Here is a 15817-nt window from a genome sequence, read left to right as displayed (position 1 = left end):
ATGAGAAGAAATGAGATGCAAGAAAAGCCAGGTGGATTTCAAAGCTGAGCCAACGGCAAGTACAAGGTCCCAAAAGTTGGAATAAAGGTGAAGGAAGGAAAGGAAGACCAATGTGGGTGGAGAGGAAGGGATGCAGGAGTGGGGTGAGGCTGAGGATGGAGAGTGGGGGCAGGGGCATGGAGAGTTGCGGGTTGCATCTTTGGGGTGAAGGTGGTCATCTTGGCCCTCTAGACTAGAGAGGAGTCCACGCTGGAGGCTGTACATACAGACTTGGGAAGTCATATTTAAGGTTATGTGTCTGGACTTCCCTGGTGGAACAGTGGTTAAGAATGTGCGCTTCCATTGCAGGGGATGCAGGTTTGATCCCTGGTCAGGTTACTAAGATCCTGCATGCCCTGTGGCATGGCCGGAAAAAAAAAAAAAGATACGTGTTTGGAGCATGGCAAAGGTCAAGTGTAGAGAAAGACGAGAGGGGCTCTGTTTCCCGTAGGCCCTCAAGTCCAGAGAGAAGGAGGAGGGAGCAGCAGGGAGACGGAGGAGTGGCCAGAGGTGGAAGGAGAACCAGGAAAGATTGAGGTCCTGGAGACCCAGGGAAAAGGGTCACCAAGGATGAGTGACCTCTGGTATCAATGCTAATAGAGGCAGGAAGACCAGGACCCAACCCCAGTTCTTGACAGGAGGACATCACCAGTGATCCTGATGAGAGCTGTCCTGGTGGCTGGTGGGGGTGTGTGTGCAAAGACCCACCACACACACAGTGGGTTCAAAAGGAAACAGGAGGAGAGAAACTGACAGTGCACAGATGAAACTTCCAAGGAAATTGGCCGTAACAAAAATATCACCAGCTGGGTGGTTTATCAGAAATTTCTCACAGTTGTGAGGCTGGAAGCCTGAGATCAGATGTAGACAGATGGGGCTCCTGGTGCAGCCACTCTGCCTGGCTTGTTGCCGTCTCTCTTCTCTCTGTGGCTCTCATGGCAAGACAGATCTCAGGTGCCTTCTTTGCCAGCCCCATCATGAAGCCCCACCCTCATGATAGCTTATAAATCTAATTACTTCCCAGAGGACTTGCCTCCAAATACCATCACTCTGGGGACTAGGGTCTCACTTATGAATCTGGAAGGACACAAACATTCAGTACATAGCAGACAGGAGACAAAAGGGGTGGTATGTGACAGGAAATGCTGCGGGTTGACAGATTGCTTTCTTTATTTTAAGATGGGAGGTTTTGTTTTTTTATTATTTTTATAAGATTAGCAGTCAACTTTTAAAAAATATTTATTTATTTTTGGCTGCATTGGGTCTTGGGCTTCCCTGATAGTTCAGTTGGTAAAGAATCCTCCTGCAATGCGGGAGACCTGGGTTCGATCCCTGGGTTGGGAAGATCCCCTGGAGAAGGGAAAGACTACCCACTTCAGTATTGTGGCCTGGAGAATTCCATGGACTGTATAGTCCATGGGGTCGCAAAGAGTTGGATACAACTCTTGGGGTCTTAGTTGCAGCAGGAGGAACTTTGTTCCTTTAACTGAGAAAAGTGAGCCGGCTTCTCTGAGTTGTGGAACACAGACTCAGTAGTTGCAGCCTGTGGGCTTAGTTGCCCCGAGGCATTGTGAGATCTTAGTTTCCCAACCAGGGATCAAACCTGTGCCCCCCTGCATTGGAAGGTGGATTCCTAACCACTGGACCACCAGGGAAGTCCTAAGATGGGAGATTTTAAAGAATGGTTAAGTGCTGATGGGAAAAAATCCAGAAGAAAGGATACATTGATGATTTCATGGGGTGGGGGTGGAGGTAAGGGCTATTGGAGTGGTGTCCTCAAGTAGGTGGAAGTATGCCAGGTGAGTGCCCTAGTGCCGGGGTTGACCTCAGATGGGGGTCTTATGACCCTTCTTCCATAGTAACAGGAGGGAAGGCAGAGTGGGGTAAAGATGTTGCTGGATGGGTAGGTGTGTAGGTGGGTGTATCTGAAAATTCTTTTTGGATTGCTTCTGTATTTTCAAAAAGAGAGCAGTGAAGGTCATCAGTTGAGAGGGATGTTTTGGGGTGAGGAGCTGGCATTCTGGCCAGAGGTGTGAAAAAAATTACTTAGAGGACTGGCAGGGAGCCCCAAGGCTTGCTAAGTTAAGAGAGGGGTCAGGTCACTCAGGAAAAAGCACGCTAAGGATTGTTAATCAGGTACAAAGGTTTGTGAACTAGGTAACTTGAGGGGTGAAATAAGAACTCTAGCAACTGCAGGAAGTAGCTGCCACTCCTAGGATGATCCTATTAGAATGTAGACACTTGAAGGAGGGGGCTCAGGAAGCTGATATCTGAGAAGGGGGCACTGCTCAGCTGGTGATGGGGAGAAGACAATGAGGCTGGTTCTACAAGTGTTGCTATAACTGCAACTGGATTCAACTGAGGTTTCTGGAATGTTCCAACTTTGCTACCAGGATGAAGAAGCAGGAGGAGGTGACACCAACAGAACAGGAACAAGCAGGAAGTAAACCAAGATAAGTCTCTTCTTTTTCCTCCAGGCTGCAGTTTCCCTCCTAGGCCCCCAATGAAGGAAGCTGACCAGAGCCAGCTGGCAAAGTAGAAATGTGGTTTGCAGTCAGCAGTAGCAGCATGGGGGCTTTCCTGGTGTCTCAATGGTAAAGAAACCACCTGCCAATGCAGGGTTCGACCCCTAATCAGAAAAGATTCTATATGCTGAGGAGCAACTAAGCCTGTGTGCCATAGCTACTGAGCTTGTGCTCTAGAATCCAAGAGCCAAAACTACTGAGCCCGTGTTGCAACTACTGAAGTCCGTGTGCTCTAGAGCCTCTGCTCCACTCCAAGAGAAGCCACCACAATGAGAAGCCTGCACAACCCAATTAGAGAGTAGCTCCCACTCCTCCAAACTAGAGAAAAAAGCCTGCAAAGCAAAGACCCAGCACAGCCAAATACAAATAAATACATATTATTTAAAAAAGGATAGCAAGGTGGGTTTGGAGCTTGGTCAACTGGCAGAGTAGGACTGAAGGTACACCTAGACTAATCAGCATGGAGAGTATCCTAACACCAGTGTAAGCTAGGCTTGGGATTCTGATAGGTGACTACACGGCAGGTGGATACAGGGACTGGAGGGTGTGTGCAAGTGAGTGATTATAATGCGGGACCCTGGACTGGAACTTGTAATGTTGCAGGAAAGGGGACTCCTTCCAGGGCCAGAGAATGGACTCTTGTCTATCACTCAGAAATGAATTGTCTGAGGAGACACATGTGTTGACAATGCAAGAGACTTTATTGGGAAGGGGTGCCTGGGCAGACAGCAGCAGAGTAAGGGAATCCAGGAGGACTGCTCCGCCACATGGCTTGCAGTCTTGGGTTTTATGGTGATGGGACTAGTTTCTGGGTTGTTTCTGATTGAAACACTCAGATCTCAATCACTCTGATTGAGGGTCCTTCCTGGTGGCACACGCATCACTCAGCCAAGAGGGATTCCAGCAAGGAGGATTCTGGGAGGTTGGTAGGACACATGGTGTTTCCTTTTGACTTACCCGAAATTCTTCTGGTTGGTGGTGGCTTGTTAGCTTTGTTTTTACCAGGGCGTCCTCTCATAAAATAAATCATGCAAATAATTACTATGGTGCCTGGCTAAAGTGGGAGGTTCCAGTCAGCGTTTCCCCTAACAGCAAGGACATGAGGGACTGAAAGCAGTCCAGTGCGTGGAACGGTGGTAGGTCTGGGGATGAAGACCCCTTGCCACTCAACTTTGGTCCGTGGACTGGCAGCAGCGGCAGTAGCTCCTGGGAACTCTCATGAAACGCAGAATCTCAGGCCAATGAGACCCACTGAATTGGAATCTAGAACGAGATTCCCAGGCGATTCCTGTCTGTATGGCAGTATGGGGAGCGCTGGCAGACGAATTTTTGAAGCTGGGAAACTAGAAGGGATGAGGGACTTCCCAGATGGCGCTAGTGATAAAGAACCTGCCTGCCGATGCAGGAGACCTAAGAGACTCAGGTTCGATCCCTGGGTCGGGAAGGTCTGCTGGAGAAGGACATGGCAGCCCACTCCCGTATTCTTGCCTGGAGAATCCCACGGACAGAGAAGCCTGTCGGGCTACAGTCCATAGGGTCTCAAAGAGTCGGACACGACTGAAGCGGCTTAGTACGCACCAGAAGAGATCAGCTGGAAAGCCAGGATGATCCGAGGATGGGCAGCTTGAGTCTGAGGTGGTGGAGAGTGTACCTGACTTCAGCCAAGAGGGCTAGCACCGGGAGGCAGCCCTTGGGCACCCGCTTCCTGACTGGGACTTTGGGTAGGAAGAAGCCAAGTGCTTTCGGTCTTTAAGACCAGAAATTAGGCCCCACCTCCCCAAGTTAGTGGGTTCGATTCCCATCCCACTACCTGGTTATTGAAGGTTTATTGAATCTCCTTATTCATTTTTTTAAAGACTGTCAAAAGTAGTAGAGCGAACACCTTTCTCTTCGGGCTCGTCTAGTCAGGCTCCCCCATCCGATCCTTCGCTATGGGACCAGCTACTCGGCTTCCTCCCTCCCTCTACAATCCTAGGTGGGAGGGGCATGAGACGATGGGTTTTTGCATTCAGGTAAAAACAATCGCTCCCCGAGCGTACGGAACGGGGCGAGACAGTGGCGACCGAGGGGCGTGGCAGAGAGATTAGCACGGCCTGAGCCCTGCGTGCTCTGCGCGCTGCGGCCTCTTTGCGTCTGCGTATTTCGCCCACCTCCCTTTCTGCCTCCGCTGCCGCCATGGCGCCTGTGGTTAGTATGGCTCCGCGTGAGGCCTCGGCTCTGGGGGAGGCACGTGGGCCTCACCGGCCCGGCCCCTACCTGGCTCTTGGCGGACGGCGCTCAGCGTCGTCCTACCGGGGCCTGGCTAGCAGGCCGGCCGGAGTGAGCCAGGGTGGTCGCCGATCCCCGCACGTTGTGGGCGTAGGAGGCCGCGGCCCGAGGCGCGAGGGGAAGATCTGGGGCTTTCGGAAGCCGCCCCTCGGGCTTGGGCTCCTGCCTGTGGTCAGCAGGGAGCTGGGGGACTGAGATTGCAGCCTGGGCTGGTCAGCGATCCTTGGAGCCGGCGTAAGGCAGCCGAGGCCTGGGCCCGGTTACCTGGTCGGTGGGAGGGGAAGGAGGGAACCTGCCACTCTCGGGGACGGAGGGAACCTGCCACTCTCGGGGACTGTGCGCAACCGGAAAGCCTATTCCGGGACTCAGGGAATCAGTGGCAGGGTCCACGAAAGGAGGCTTCGCTGGCCAGTTTTCACGAGGAGGCCTGGGCTAGAGGACCCTTTCGCGTCTCCGGAGGAAGTTAGATCTTCAGTGCGCAGCTCTGCAGACCCTTTCTGGTGTCCGGCGAGGGCCCAGTTGGATTCTGTGTCGGCCAGGCTGAGCCTGGGCCGTGTGGCGCCCTCATGTCACTGGCTGCAGATGGTCTCCTCACAGGTTACTTGGAGAAGGTTTCCCTACCTTTCTTCGTTGGGACACCTTTATTAACAGTTTGGGCTCATCTCCAGCATCCTGCCTGGGTGGGCCTTTATTTAATGCTTTTAGGCGTTTGTGTATTTTTGATTTAAAACCATGGTGTCGGGGGTATGGAGCCCATATCCTGCCGGCTGGTCTTCTGCTTGCTGATTGTGTGTTTCCGGGACTTAAAGCATCCCCTTTGATTGTTACTAGGAAGACATGTTAGGAAGGAAAAGAATGAGTGACTTTTGTTGAAGCCTAAGTATTTGAAAAATTCATCCAATTAATACGAGTTTTAGGTGAAGTTCTTTGAGACAGGAAAGGATGTGAAATGTGTTCTTGCAACTACAGGTAAGTATGTTGTCCAAGTGCTTTTTTTTTTTTAATTGGAGTTGGAATTTGTAGAGGGAGAGTATTTATATAAGGATCTTTGTGAGAATGAAGGAGCTGGAACCTTGTAGCTAAACTGGTGGTTTGAAAGTGCTCATTCAGAGATTAAATAAGTCAAAAGGCCAGAAATTGTCAACAGTCTTGTTGTAATTAGAACCTTTAGCTAGACCCTTGTTCCATTTGGGGTTAGATGGGCTGCTAGGATGTGTGGTTCTGGTCACTGTCCTGAGAAAGTAGATGAGACAGGACAAAGGGAAAAAACAGATAAACTGGATTGCCCCTGAGTCGGAAAAGTTAGGACATGTATTCAATTCAGATTAAAATTGTTTTAGGTGTGCAAGGCATTTTCATGCCTGTGCCTTAATCCTGGAAGAAAACAAGTGAGTGTTTCTTTATTTTGGAAATTTTAGAGTGAATAAAGGGAAATGTTTCTTTTCTTGTAGTACTTAAGCTAACAGACCTTCCATTATTCCCCTAGAAACTAGGGATGCTGGAAAGTGTAAATGGGAAAAGAGTGCTGTAATGAGTTTCCTCTTCTAGAGGGCATGACCCCAGAGCAGCATCTTGAGTATCCTCCATCCTTGGCACCCTTGCAGGGGAACAGAATCCCATGGTTTTTGCATTTGTGTGTACTTTTACAACTCTGGTCTTTCCACTTCTGTTAATTTTTTTTTGTTTTTCACTGGTTATGCCTTTATCTCTCTTTATCTTTTGTATCCTTTTCTTAGAAAAAGCTTGTGGCGAAGGGGGGCAAAAAAAAGAAGCAAGTCCTAAAATTCACTCTGGACTGTACTCACCCTGTAGAAGATGGAATCATGGATGCCGCCAATTTTGTAAGTTACCCCCCTGATGCCACTCTGGACAGTAGCGAACTCTTTCGGATATTGCTGAGAAGACATACTGGAGCCTCTTTGTTCTACAGTTCTTGCTGTTGGGTTCGACTCTGGATCTCTGTCTGGTTCTCGTTCTAAGCCTTGCTTTCTCAGGGGTGTGACAGTGGTGAAGAGTAAAGGAGATGCACTGGAGCAAGTCACTGCCAGAGAGCCACATTTTCTTCAGTTTCCAAAAAGATTTTACTTAAAATTTATCAGGCGAACTTCCTTGGATCCAGCATCTCCTCTGCACTTAGGTGTGTTTAGGCCCTTGGCACTTAGCTTGGCCCTGACACTGACGTTTTGGGCCCAGGGGCTGCCTGTGCCCTGGGCCTGATGCTTGGTTCTGGGGCCTTGGACAGAGGATAACATCTCCTTGAGCTTTCTGTTGTATTAAGCATCAGAGTTTCAGTATTCATGCGAAAATATTCTGCTTGCTGTTTTGTAATTGTAGCTTGGTTTTTTCCAGACCTTGCTCTGTACTGATTTATTTGCCCTCATGTTGGCCCCATCTCCCAATACTCATCTATTTCACCTAAATCTAGAAAAATGAACCCAATTGGCACATTTTGGAATTTTCAATTTGGTTTTGGCATTTTACACTTTTCCTCTCCATAGCCAAGCAAAGCTTGGGGGAGTTTAGACATACTTACTGTTGTGCAGAGTCCTAAGTTGACATTTTCTCTCTTCAGTCTCCAGAGGTCAACTGTTGCCAAGATTAATATCATTACAACAAGAATAATTTTCAAATTAAAAAATGAGCAGCTTGGCCTGTGGCCACGACTTTTACAAAGTGTGGTGTCTGGGTAGTCTGTAGTTGACTGCTCTATTGTAGATGCCTGCCGTGGCCCTGGCCTGGCCTGCAGGATATCCCTCCATGGCTCCGTGTTCCTTCTGTCTTGCTTTTCTCTGTGGCCTCTAGTCCCTCCTAACTTGTAGCTTCTTCCACGTTGTGTCTGATGGTCGTGTTCTGCCATTATTCCCTCCACTGTCTCTTATGTGTATGTGACTGTCTTCCTTTTAGGTGCCTCCTTGGATAGAATACAGGAGTTGTTCCTGAGTGTAAGACACAAAAGTCAAGATTTCTGACCTCCTCACACCTCCTGTCGACAGTTAACATATTGTATATTGGTGTCTTTTTTTTTTGGGCTGTGTTGTGCAGCATTTGGGATCTTAGTTTCCTGACCAGGGATTGAATCCATGTTCCCTATAATGGGAGCTCAGAATCCTAGTACCAGCAGGAAAGTCCCCAGATTGGAGTTTCTAAATAGAGGACTGTAGGGATGGGAGCTGAGGGGCCTTCCTGTCATTGCAATATCAAGAAAACCATAAAAGTCCTCCTTTCTGGTCCAAGAGGTGAATGACCAGCCCAGGCTTCCTCTGGGATTTTACCAGAGTCCCATCTCTGGGCTTCTGGGCCAGTGTCCCTCCTGCTGTTCAGTACTGGTACACGTGGCCCCTCAGCAGATAGATCTGTAATTGCTCTGGTTGCTGTATGTTTTTGTTCTTCTGCTTGGTTGAAGATTTATTTTCTCCGATCACACTGAGGACAGTACTTTACATGTCTTAGGTTCAGAGGCTGCTTGCCATTTTGGTTGCTTATATCTACAGTTGTAAGTTTGGGCCTAGGTTTCCTGTTTGCTCTTTACCCTTGACCCAAGCGTCAGAGACTGAACATATAACCAGCTATATGCTTAGAGATGGGAGTATAAAAAAAAATTTTGGGACTTTTCCTGATGGTCCAGTGGTTAAGGCTCTATGCTTCCAGTGCAGGGGTTGTGGGTTCGATCCCTGGTCAGAGAACTAAGATTCCACATGCCATGTGGCGTGGCCAAAAAATTAAAAATAAGTAGTGTGTGAAAGTGCTTCAGTCATGTCCAACTCTTTGTGACCCCATGGACATGGAATTCTCTAGGCCAGAATACTGGAGTGGATAGCCTTTTCCTTCTCCAGAGGATCTTCCCAACCCTGGGATTGAACCCAGGTCTCCCACATTACAGGTGGATTCTTTACCAGAAGAAGAGAAATTAAAATTAAAAAGTGTTTTGCTGGTGACGTGGGTGAACTAGTCTCCTCACTAACTGGTCCGTTTGACGATTTCTACAGGAGCAGTTTCTTCAGGAGAGGATCAAGGTGAATGGAAAAGCTGGCAACCTCGGTGGCGGTGTTGTAACAATCGAAAGAAGCAAGAGCAAGATTACTGTAACTTCCGAGGTGCCCTTTTCCAAAAGGTATGGGAAGGAGAGGTGTTACTTGTCTGTGTCCTCAGCTAAGGTTCCCACCCACCCTGGCCAGGAAGGTTGCTCCCCGCAGAGTCATTTGCTTCATGGTTGCTTCTGTTAACTTTTGGATTAGTGTCCAGTGTGAGGGGCGGTGAATGAATGAATGTTACTGTGGTGGTTAAAAGTATTCACCTCTTGGTAGTTTTCTGCAGTTTTGTTTTCCGCAGCCTAAAGCAGTGGTCCCCAAACTTTTTGCCACCAGGACCAGTTTTCTGGTAGACAGTTTTTCCATGGTGGGGGGAATGGTTCTGGCAGTAATACAAGCCATGGAGAACTTCACTGTGTCCTGCTGCTTACATCCTGCTCTGTGGCCCACTTCCTATCAGGCTTCAGACCGGACGAGTCTCACGGCCTGGGGTTTGGGGACCTCTGGGTTAAAGGATTTCCAGCAGTAAAGATGCTCAGACTTGCTCAGTCTGTATTCTTAAAAGTGAGCATATTACTTCCTTTGCCTCTTGATCACTTTGAAGAGCTTTCATTTTTATTTTTAATTGTTTTTTTTTCCTTTTGTTCAGTTGCTAAGTCGTATCCCACTCTTTTCGACCCTGTGAACTGCAGCAACACTAGGCTTTTTTCCTGTAGATGCTCCCATAATTAGATGAGGGATCAGAAGTCTCAGTTTAGACTGAAGCCACCTCATTTCATTCCTGTAGGCCCATTTATTTATTTTTGTCTATACCACGTGGTTGGCAGGATCTTAGTTCCTAGACCAGGGATTGAACCCTTACCCTTGGCAGCAAAAGTGCTGTGTCCTAACCACTGGACAACCAGAGAATTCCCCTTTGCTTATGTTTTTAACTAAATCAATCAGCAAATGGGTCCCTTCACTATTCATCTGAAACTATCACAACATTGTTAATTGACTATCCCGATACAAAATGTTTTTGGTGTTAAAAAAAAATAAAGTTTGAATTAAAAAAAGAGAGATGACTTTAAAGCTAAGTGAATTACTCCTTTTTTTTCTGGTTGTGTGACTTGTGGAATCTTAGTCCCCTGATCAGGAATTGAACCCAGGCCCCCAGCAGTGGAAGCATGGAGTTCTAACCACTGGCCTGCCAGAGAAGTCCCTGAACTACTCCCCTTCTGCCTGGCTGAGTTATTTTATGTGAGCAGAAGGCAGTTAGATGGCATGAGAGACGGGATAACCGAAGGGCCTCCAAGGTGTACTTAACACCTGCCCCACCAGCCTCCACTGAGCTCGAGGGGAAGAGCCTGCAGTCTTGTGCTCTGTTTCCAAATCTCCTAACCTAGTGTGAGAATCTCTCCTAACACGTGTCACTTCAGTTTTTGCAGATTTTCTCTTGTTTGCCAAGTAGGAAAGGAAAAGAACCTGATCTGTTAGAACTATGTTTTCTTGAAACATTCAAGGGGCTCCTAATCTAGAACGTTCTTTTGGCCACACCGAGCAGGATCTAGTTCTTGACCAGGGATCAAACGCGTGCCCCCTGCAGTGGAAGCTTGGAGTCTAACACTCAAGTCACCTAAACTTTTGAATTAACCCACTTTACCTGGATATAATATAGTAGAAATAGTAAATGGAAATGAAAGAGAATACTTCGTAGGTGAAACGACCAAAATGTTTTATTTTTATGTAGGGAAAAGTGGGTAGAATTGAACTGAGATCTTCACATCTTTGTGAAGATTGCTTGGTTGGCGTAAGTAACACAGTGGAACAGTGTTCGTTTCCTGGAGGTGTCGGGTTTCTCGGTTTGTTTACACTTGGTCCCATCTAAAGTGCCAGAGTTTGCCAGTGCATCTTATTTAGTCCTTGTACCAGTCCAAAGAGATGGTGAGTATCTTGAGTCCTGTTTTATAGAGGGAGACACTGAGGTCTAGAAAGACTAACTTGCCCAGTGATGGGTTTGCTGAGCATTCTATTCCTTCTTTACGGTTCTGGGAAGATGCCAGAATAGATAAACCCCAGGGCCTCATAAGCAGATGGATGAGAGAGCAGGATTGTGGGCTTTGTGTTGAGCAAAAGAGCCAGCAGTGTTTGGGGGTGAGGCTTAGCTCACACAGGCTCAGGTGGCCGCTGGGCGAGTGGACTAAGGAGGCTGGGTGCTTAAGTGCACAGCTCGAGTCAGGGCAGTTGGCAGGGGTTGGGAGATGGGCATCTCAAAGTGGGAGTGAGAATGTGACAGGGCCCTGAGCTTCGATCCCAGGAACCAGCAACCTCAAAAGGAGGTTTTAGTCAATGAGGTAAAGTACTTGGAGCTTGTTAGGAACCCAGCAGTTTATCAATAAAAGGTATTAAGAGTGTGTGCTTAATTCGCAAATGACCACCTTGATCTCTTTCCCCAGTGGTCGCTACAAACCATTTTATAGGTGATGGCTCTTGTTTCATGGACAGCAGTCACATCTTCTTAATCTGTTCTTATTGTTATGGCCAGGTTAGTTAGAAGAAATGTGGCTGAAGTTTGTTCTCATTAGAGCAGTGACTGGGTATATTTCCCAACTGCCATTTTTTGAACCATGGGAAAATACCTTGAATTGTAGTGACTTTGAATGCACAGGTTTCATAAAAGTTAGTGTTTCAGAATATAAGAAGGTCTTGTGTCTAGTGAAGTTCTCAAGTGTTCTTTCTCTGCAGGTATTTGAAATATCTTACCAAAAAATATTTGAAGAAGAATAATCTACGAGATTGGTTACGCGTAGTCGCTAACAGCAAAGAAAGTTACGAATTGCGTTACTTCCAGATTAATCAAGATGAAGAAGAGGAGGAAGATGAGGATTAAAACTCAATCTGGAATATTTGTATAAGTTCTTAAATAAAATTTATCAACCGAAATGGTGGTTTTCCTTGTATCTCTGCAGTGTGGACTGAACAAAATTGGAAATCATAGTAAAAGGGCTTCACTTGGGCTGCCTCTCACTTGTTATTAAACTTTTTTTCTGCTTAAAGATTTCAATTCTTGTGATAGAAATAGCAAAACAGAGCTAAGGCTCCTTCGAGGGAACTGACTGTTGTATGATACTGAGCAGGTGGAGGAGGGCTCGGGGATTGGAGGTGAGTCAGTTACTATTTTACACAAAAAGGGTGAGTCAGTTCCATTTGGTACCTCTCAAAAGACTCAGGAATACAAACGTGGCAACTCCCGATTCACTGCAGGCAGAACCAGGGACTTGCTTCGGAAGTTCTCTTTTGGGAAAGTGGCAGTGTTGAAAAAATGCAGGGTTCTGGGGCAGTTTTGTGATTCTGTCTTCATTTTGTGATCACAAATTACTCTTGATACACATGGTTACTATGTATGCAATCCTTTTTCTTCCCATGGAAATAAAATGTGGTCCTTCAGTGTTGCCTTGTATTCTGCTCCCCCTCAGGAAAGGGTCTGGGGAGTGACTCTTGTAAAAGTCTTAGGTGTTGGATTAAGGAAAGGTCTACACTATAGGAATTTGTAAAAGAATTGTTTCTGCAAGTCTTTGCAGCAAACTGTCATTCTGACCCCAGCAGGGGGAGCTGGAGATGAGGAGTACTGGAGTTTCCAGAAGTGGGTGAGGATCTGTGAGATCAAGACGGGGTTGGGATCCTAATTCCTCGATGCCCAGAGCTCTGGAGTCTTCTTGGGGTTGGGTGTGAAGGAGAGGGGCTGGGAGACAACTCAGGCTGAAGAGAAGTGTCCGGATGCCCAGGTAATAGTCACTTCACGGCGTTTAGGCCACAGCTGGACTTAATGTCATTCTACAGACTAAATTGAAGGCAGTGTTCCAACCATATCATTCCCACAATGGGTTCTGTTGCCCTGTGTGTAGAGGATAGTGATCTGAGATCATTAACAAGATTGTAAAGATGTGACTTGCTGTTGGAATAAAGAGGGAGAAGAGGACCTGATACCTTAAAATGCCCTCCTTAAGTAAACCATTCTGCAGGAAAGTGCATTATCTTAAGATGGCATAACAAATTCATGGTTTTCCAGAGCTTGCCTATGGTTCATTTCCACACCTGCAATTATGTTCTTGCTAGTTGCATAGCTAGAGATGTTAACATTTGGTGCTTTTTGAGTTGAATTTAACATTCTGGGTTTGCAATTTCATTTGTGGTAAAGTACCATTTTCTTTCTATGCAAATTTTTTGAAGCAGAATTATTTGCATGTTTCTGTTCTAGAGAAGGCAGGGTTTCTTTCAAATTTAACTGAAGCTCTTTGGTACTGTCCCTTACTATGATTATTAATTTTGTTAGCAATGTTTTGACTTGGGTTTACAAATTGTGCTTGTTTGTTGCACTGATGTTCCATTATAGAAACCTTAGTTTGATTGTAAAAAATTATCCCTGGGCTGAAATTAGTATGTTTTTTAAACTTCCCAGGATTTAAAATTTGTAATAAAATTGAAACTTCTTGGTTTTTCTGTGCCTTTTTTAACGCTTGTATTTTGACTTCTGATCTCATACTCAAGTGGCTAACACATGGCTACTATTATTGTGCAAGGATTTTTTTGTTTTAAGGACTGCATGTTAATATAGCAACAAAAAAATTGGTTGTCTTGTTGTACCAGTAATGACCTTGAACTTCATTAAGTTTGACAAGAACATGTGTATTTTATTGCCTCTTTCTTCACCTTAGTTATGTTCCTGTGCCTCAGGTTCTGGAGAGTACTATAACCAAACTCTCCATGTATAATCTCTTCAGACCCAGAGCCAGAGAAATAACTTGGCAAACACATGACTTTTTCTGATGAATGTGATGTGAACTTGAATTACTTGGCACCCGTTATACCAGCTGGGCCTGGGCCACATTTTGGACCAATTTTCTTTTGATCTGTCTTGCCTGGTGACTCACCTGCCTGATCAAGGCCCAGGAAAAGATTAGGTCATGGAGAGTTTGAAGCTGAGATTTAAGTTCATGCAGGTAGTAGGAAGTTGGTACAGTCTTGTTCTCAGCTGACTCCACCTCACCCTTGGCTTGATCAATACCAGCTTTTAACTAAAGGTTTAGCTATTTTCCTTTTAAAGTCCCTGTGACCTGCCCCCCCCCACACCCCCCTCGACTCCTTCAGTGGTGAAGGTGTGCTTTTCTGAGTCACGTCATCCTTGCAGCATTTCAGGAGGAGCCTTGTGTTGAAATAGATGAGTTCAGGCTAATCAGTGGTGCCTAGCACTGAGGTGTTCAGAAATGTGTTACAGACATGGGGAAAGTGGGACAGTTTGATCATGTCAAATACATTTTAAGACAATTGGTCAAAATTAATGAGACATTTAGACCTCAGCATTTTTAGGGCTCACTTGGTTTCTTAGAAGGTGGGCAGCACCCCCATAAGTTGATAATGGTCCTCCAGCCACTGATAGGCTCAGGGGAGCCTGGAAACTGGCTTTGGCAGTCTGCTTTTGTCTCCCTTTTGCTGCCTGGCCCATCTTCTGACTTGCCCCCAAACTTCTCAAGGCTGTATGTAGGGTCCTATGCTGACCCTTTCCTGTGAGGAGGCACACTCCTAGGAGGTGGGTCCTAGGAGCCACAGATTTGGCAGTACCATGGCCTTTGCTTGGTAACCTTGGACAGAGCCAATATATTCCTTTTTTTTCTGGTTGTGCTGGATCTTCTTTGCTGTGCGGGTTTTTCTCAAGTAACAGAAAGGACTGCTCTGGTTACGGTGTAGGATGATGACTGCCGAACATCTCTATTCTGATTTGCCAAATTAAGCATCTGGAACTCTTCTTGGTTGAAAGATAATCTGATTTCTCAACCTCACCTTGGGAACTGGAGCCACAGTTAATGGTTCCTGCGTGGTGAGGGGCTTTCTGGTGACGGAAAATACTGTACGTCCCAGCTTCTCTAGAGTGGGACAAGGAACCTGTGGAAGTGGCCTGACCTAATTCCTCCATCTGGGAAGGGCTGGGGGCAGGGCTGGTGGTGAAAGGGTGGGCAGTTTTTAGGGTTTTCTCTTGGATAGTTAGCTTTCAGGAAGACAGGAGGTCTGGGAAGAGGAAGGCAGCCTTGCTGGGGAAAATGCAGGCCTGCTGAGGCATCCATGATTGAGGCTCCCTCGGCGAGGTGCCCAGGAGGTGAAATACAGCTTCAGGAGACCGGGAGGGGCCCTTGCTTTTTTAGCCCGCCTCCTCCCTGCCTGTCCCTTGACCCTGGCAGGGTTCCTGCCCAGGGTGGATTCAACAGCTCTCCTAATGTGGTTTAAAAGCAATTCAGGAGATGGTGTTCCCAGCTCCCTGCACTTTGTCCAGGAGCCTGGACAGACCTGTCCTTGCCCAGGAATGAATGAAGAGGAGCTTTGGTTTGAGGCTTACTAGAAATTCATTAGATGGAAAGGGAGAGGAGAAATGTGGGACACATCTTTCCAGTCTTCCCTGTACCATCTGTCATTTTCAGGCCACCTCCGCAAGAGGTCTTACACTGGGAGCCCTCGTCAAGCACCCACAACTGTCCTGGCTCCTCTAAGGCCCCAGGAAGGGTGAGCCTGCCTGGTGATTGATGCCAGTGTGGCATGGGTACTGGTGTCTGTCCACCTGGAGGAAGCAGGTGTTCAGCCAAGACCAGAGAGGTGGATGCCAGAGAGGAGACTGTCTCATAGCTGCTTTGGGCTTCCCGAGTCAGGTGGTTCCTGCGGGTCCCTGGCGCCACTAGGCCTCCAGTGGGTTCCTCCAGAGATGTCTGGCCTCAGGCAGTGAGCTGAGGGTTCCGGGTTCTTCCAGGATTAGAAAGCCGTCCAGCCTGTCCTTCGCTGAAACTTTTGCGTTCCTAGAGTAGCTTGAAGACTCGCTGCAGCTGAGACTGGCAGCACTTATTTAAAATTCCAGTCTTGCTCCCGAGGGCTTTGGCCTCCATCTTCACCTTTAACAACCGAGGACGGGTGGCGCGGTTCCTTCCCATTCCGCGA

General features: G+C 47.1%; 1 protein-coding gene across 1 annotated transcript; it reads left to right on the top strand.

Moving 5' to 3' along the window:
• Nucleotides 1-4625: 4625 nt before the first annotated feature.
• On the top strand, nt 4626-11782 carry RPL22 (ribosomal protein L22). Its single transcript, XM_055419434.2, has 4 exons — nt 4626-4751; nt 6569-6673; nt 8819-8943; nt 11585-11782. The coding sequence occupies exons 1-4, from the start codon at nt 4740-4742 to the stop codon at nt 11727-11729; spliced, it is 387 nt and encodes a 128-aa protein (XP_055275409.1). The 5' UTR covers nt 4626-4739; the 3' UTR covers nt 11730-11782.
• The last annotated feature ends 4035 nt before the right edge of the window (nt 11783-15817 follow it).

Source organism: Moschus berezovskii, chromosome 17 (assembly GCF_049115385.1).
Source record: "Moschus berezovskii isolate FMDL1 chromosome 17, NW_MosBer_1.0, whole genome shotgun sequence".
NCBI classification, from domain to species: domain Eukaryota; kingdom Metazoa; phylum Chordata; class Mammalia; order Artiodactyla; family Moschidae; genus Moschus; species Moschus berezovskii.
This window is presented reverse-complemented; position numbering and strand designations above follow the sequence as displayed.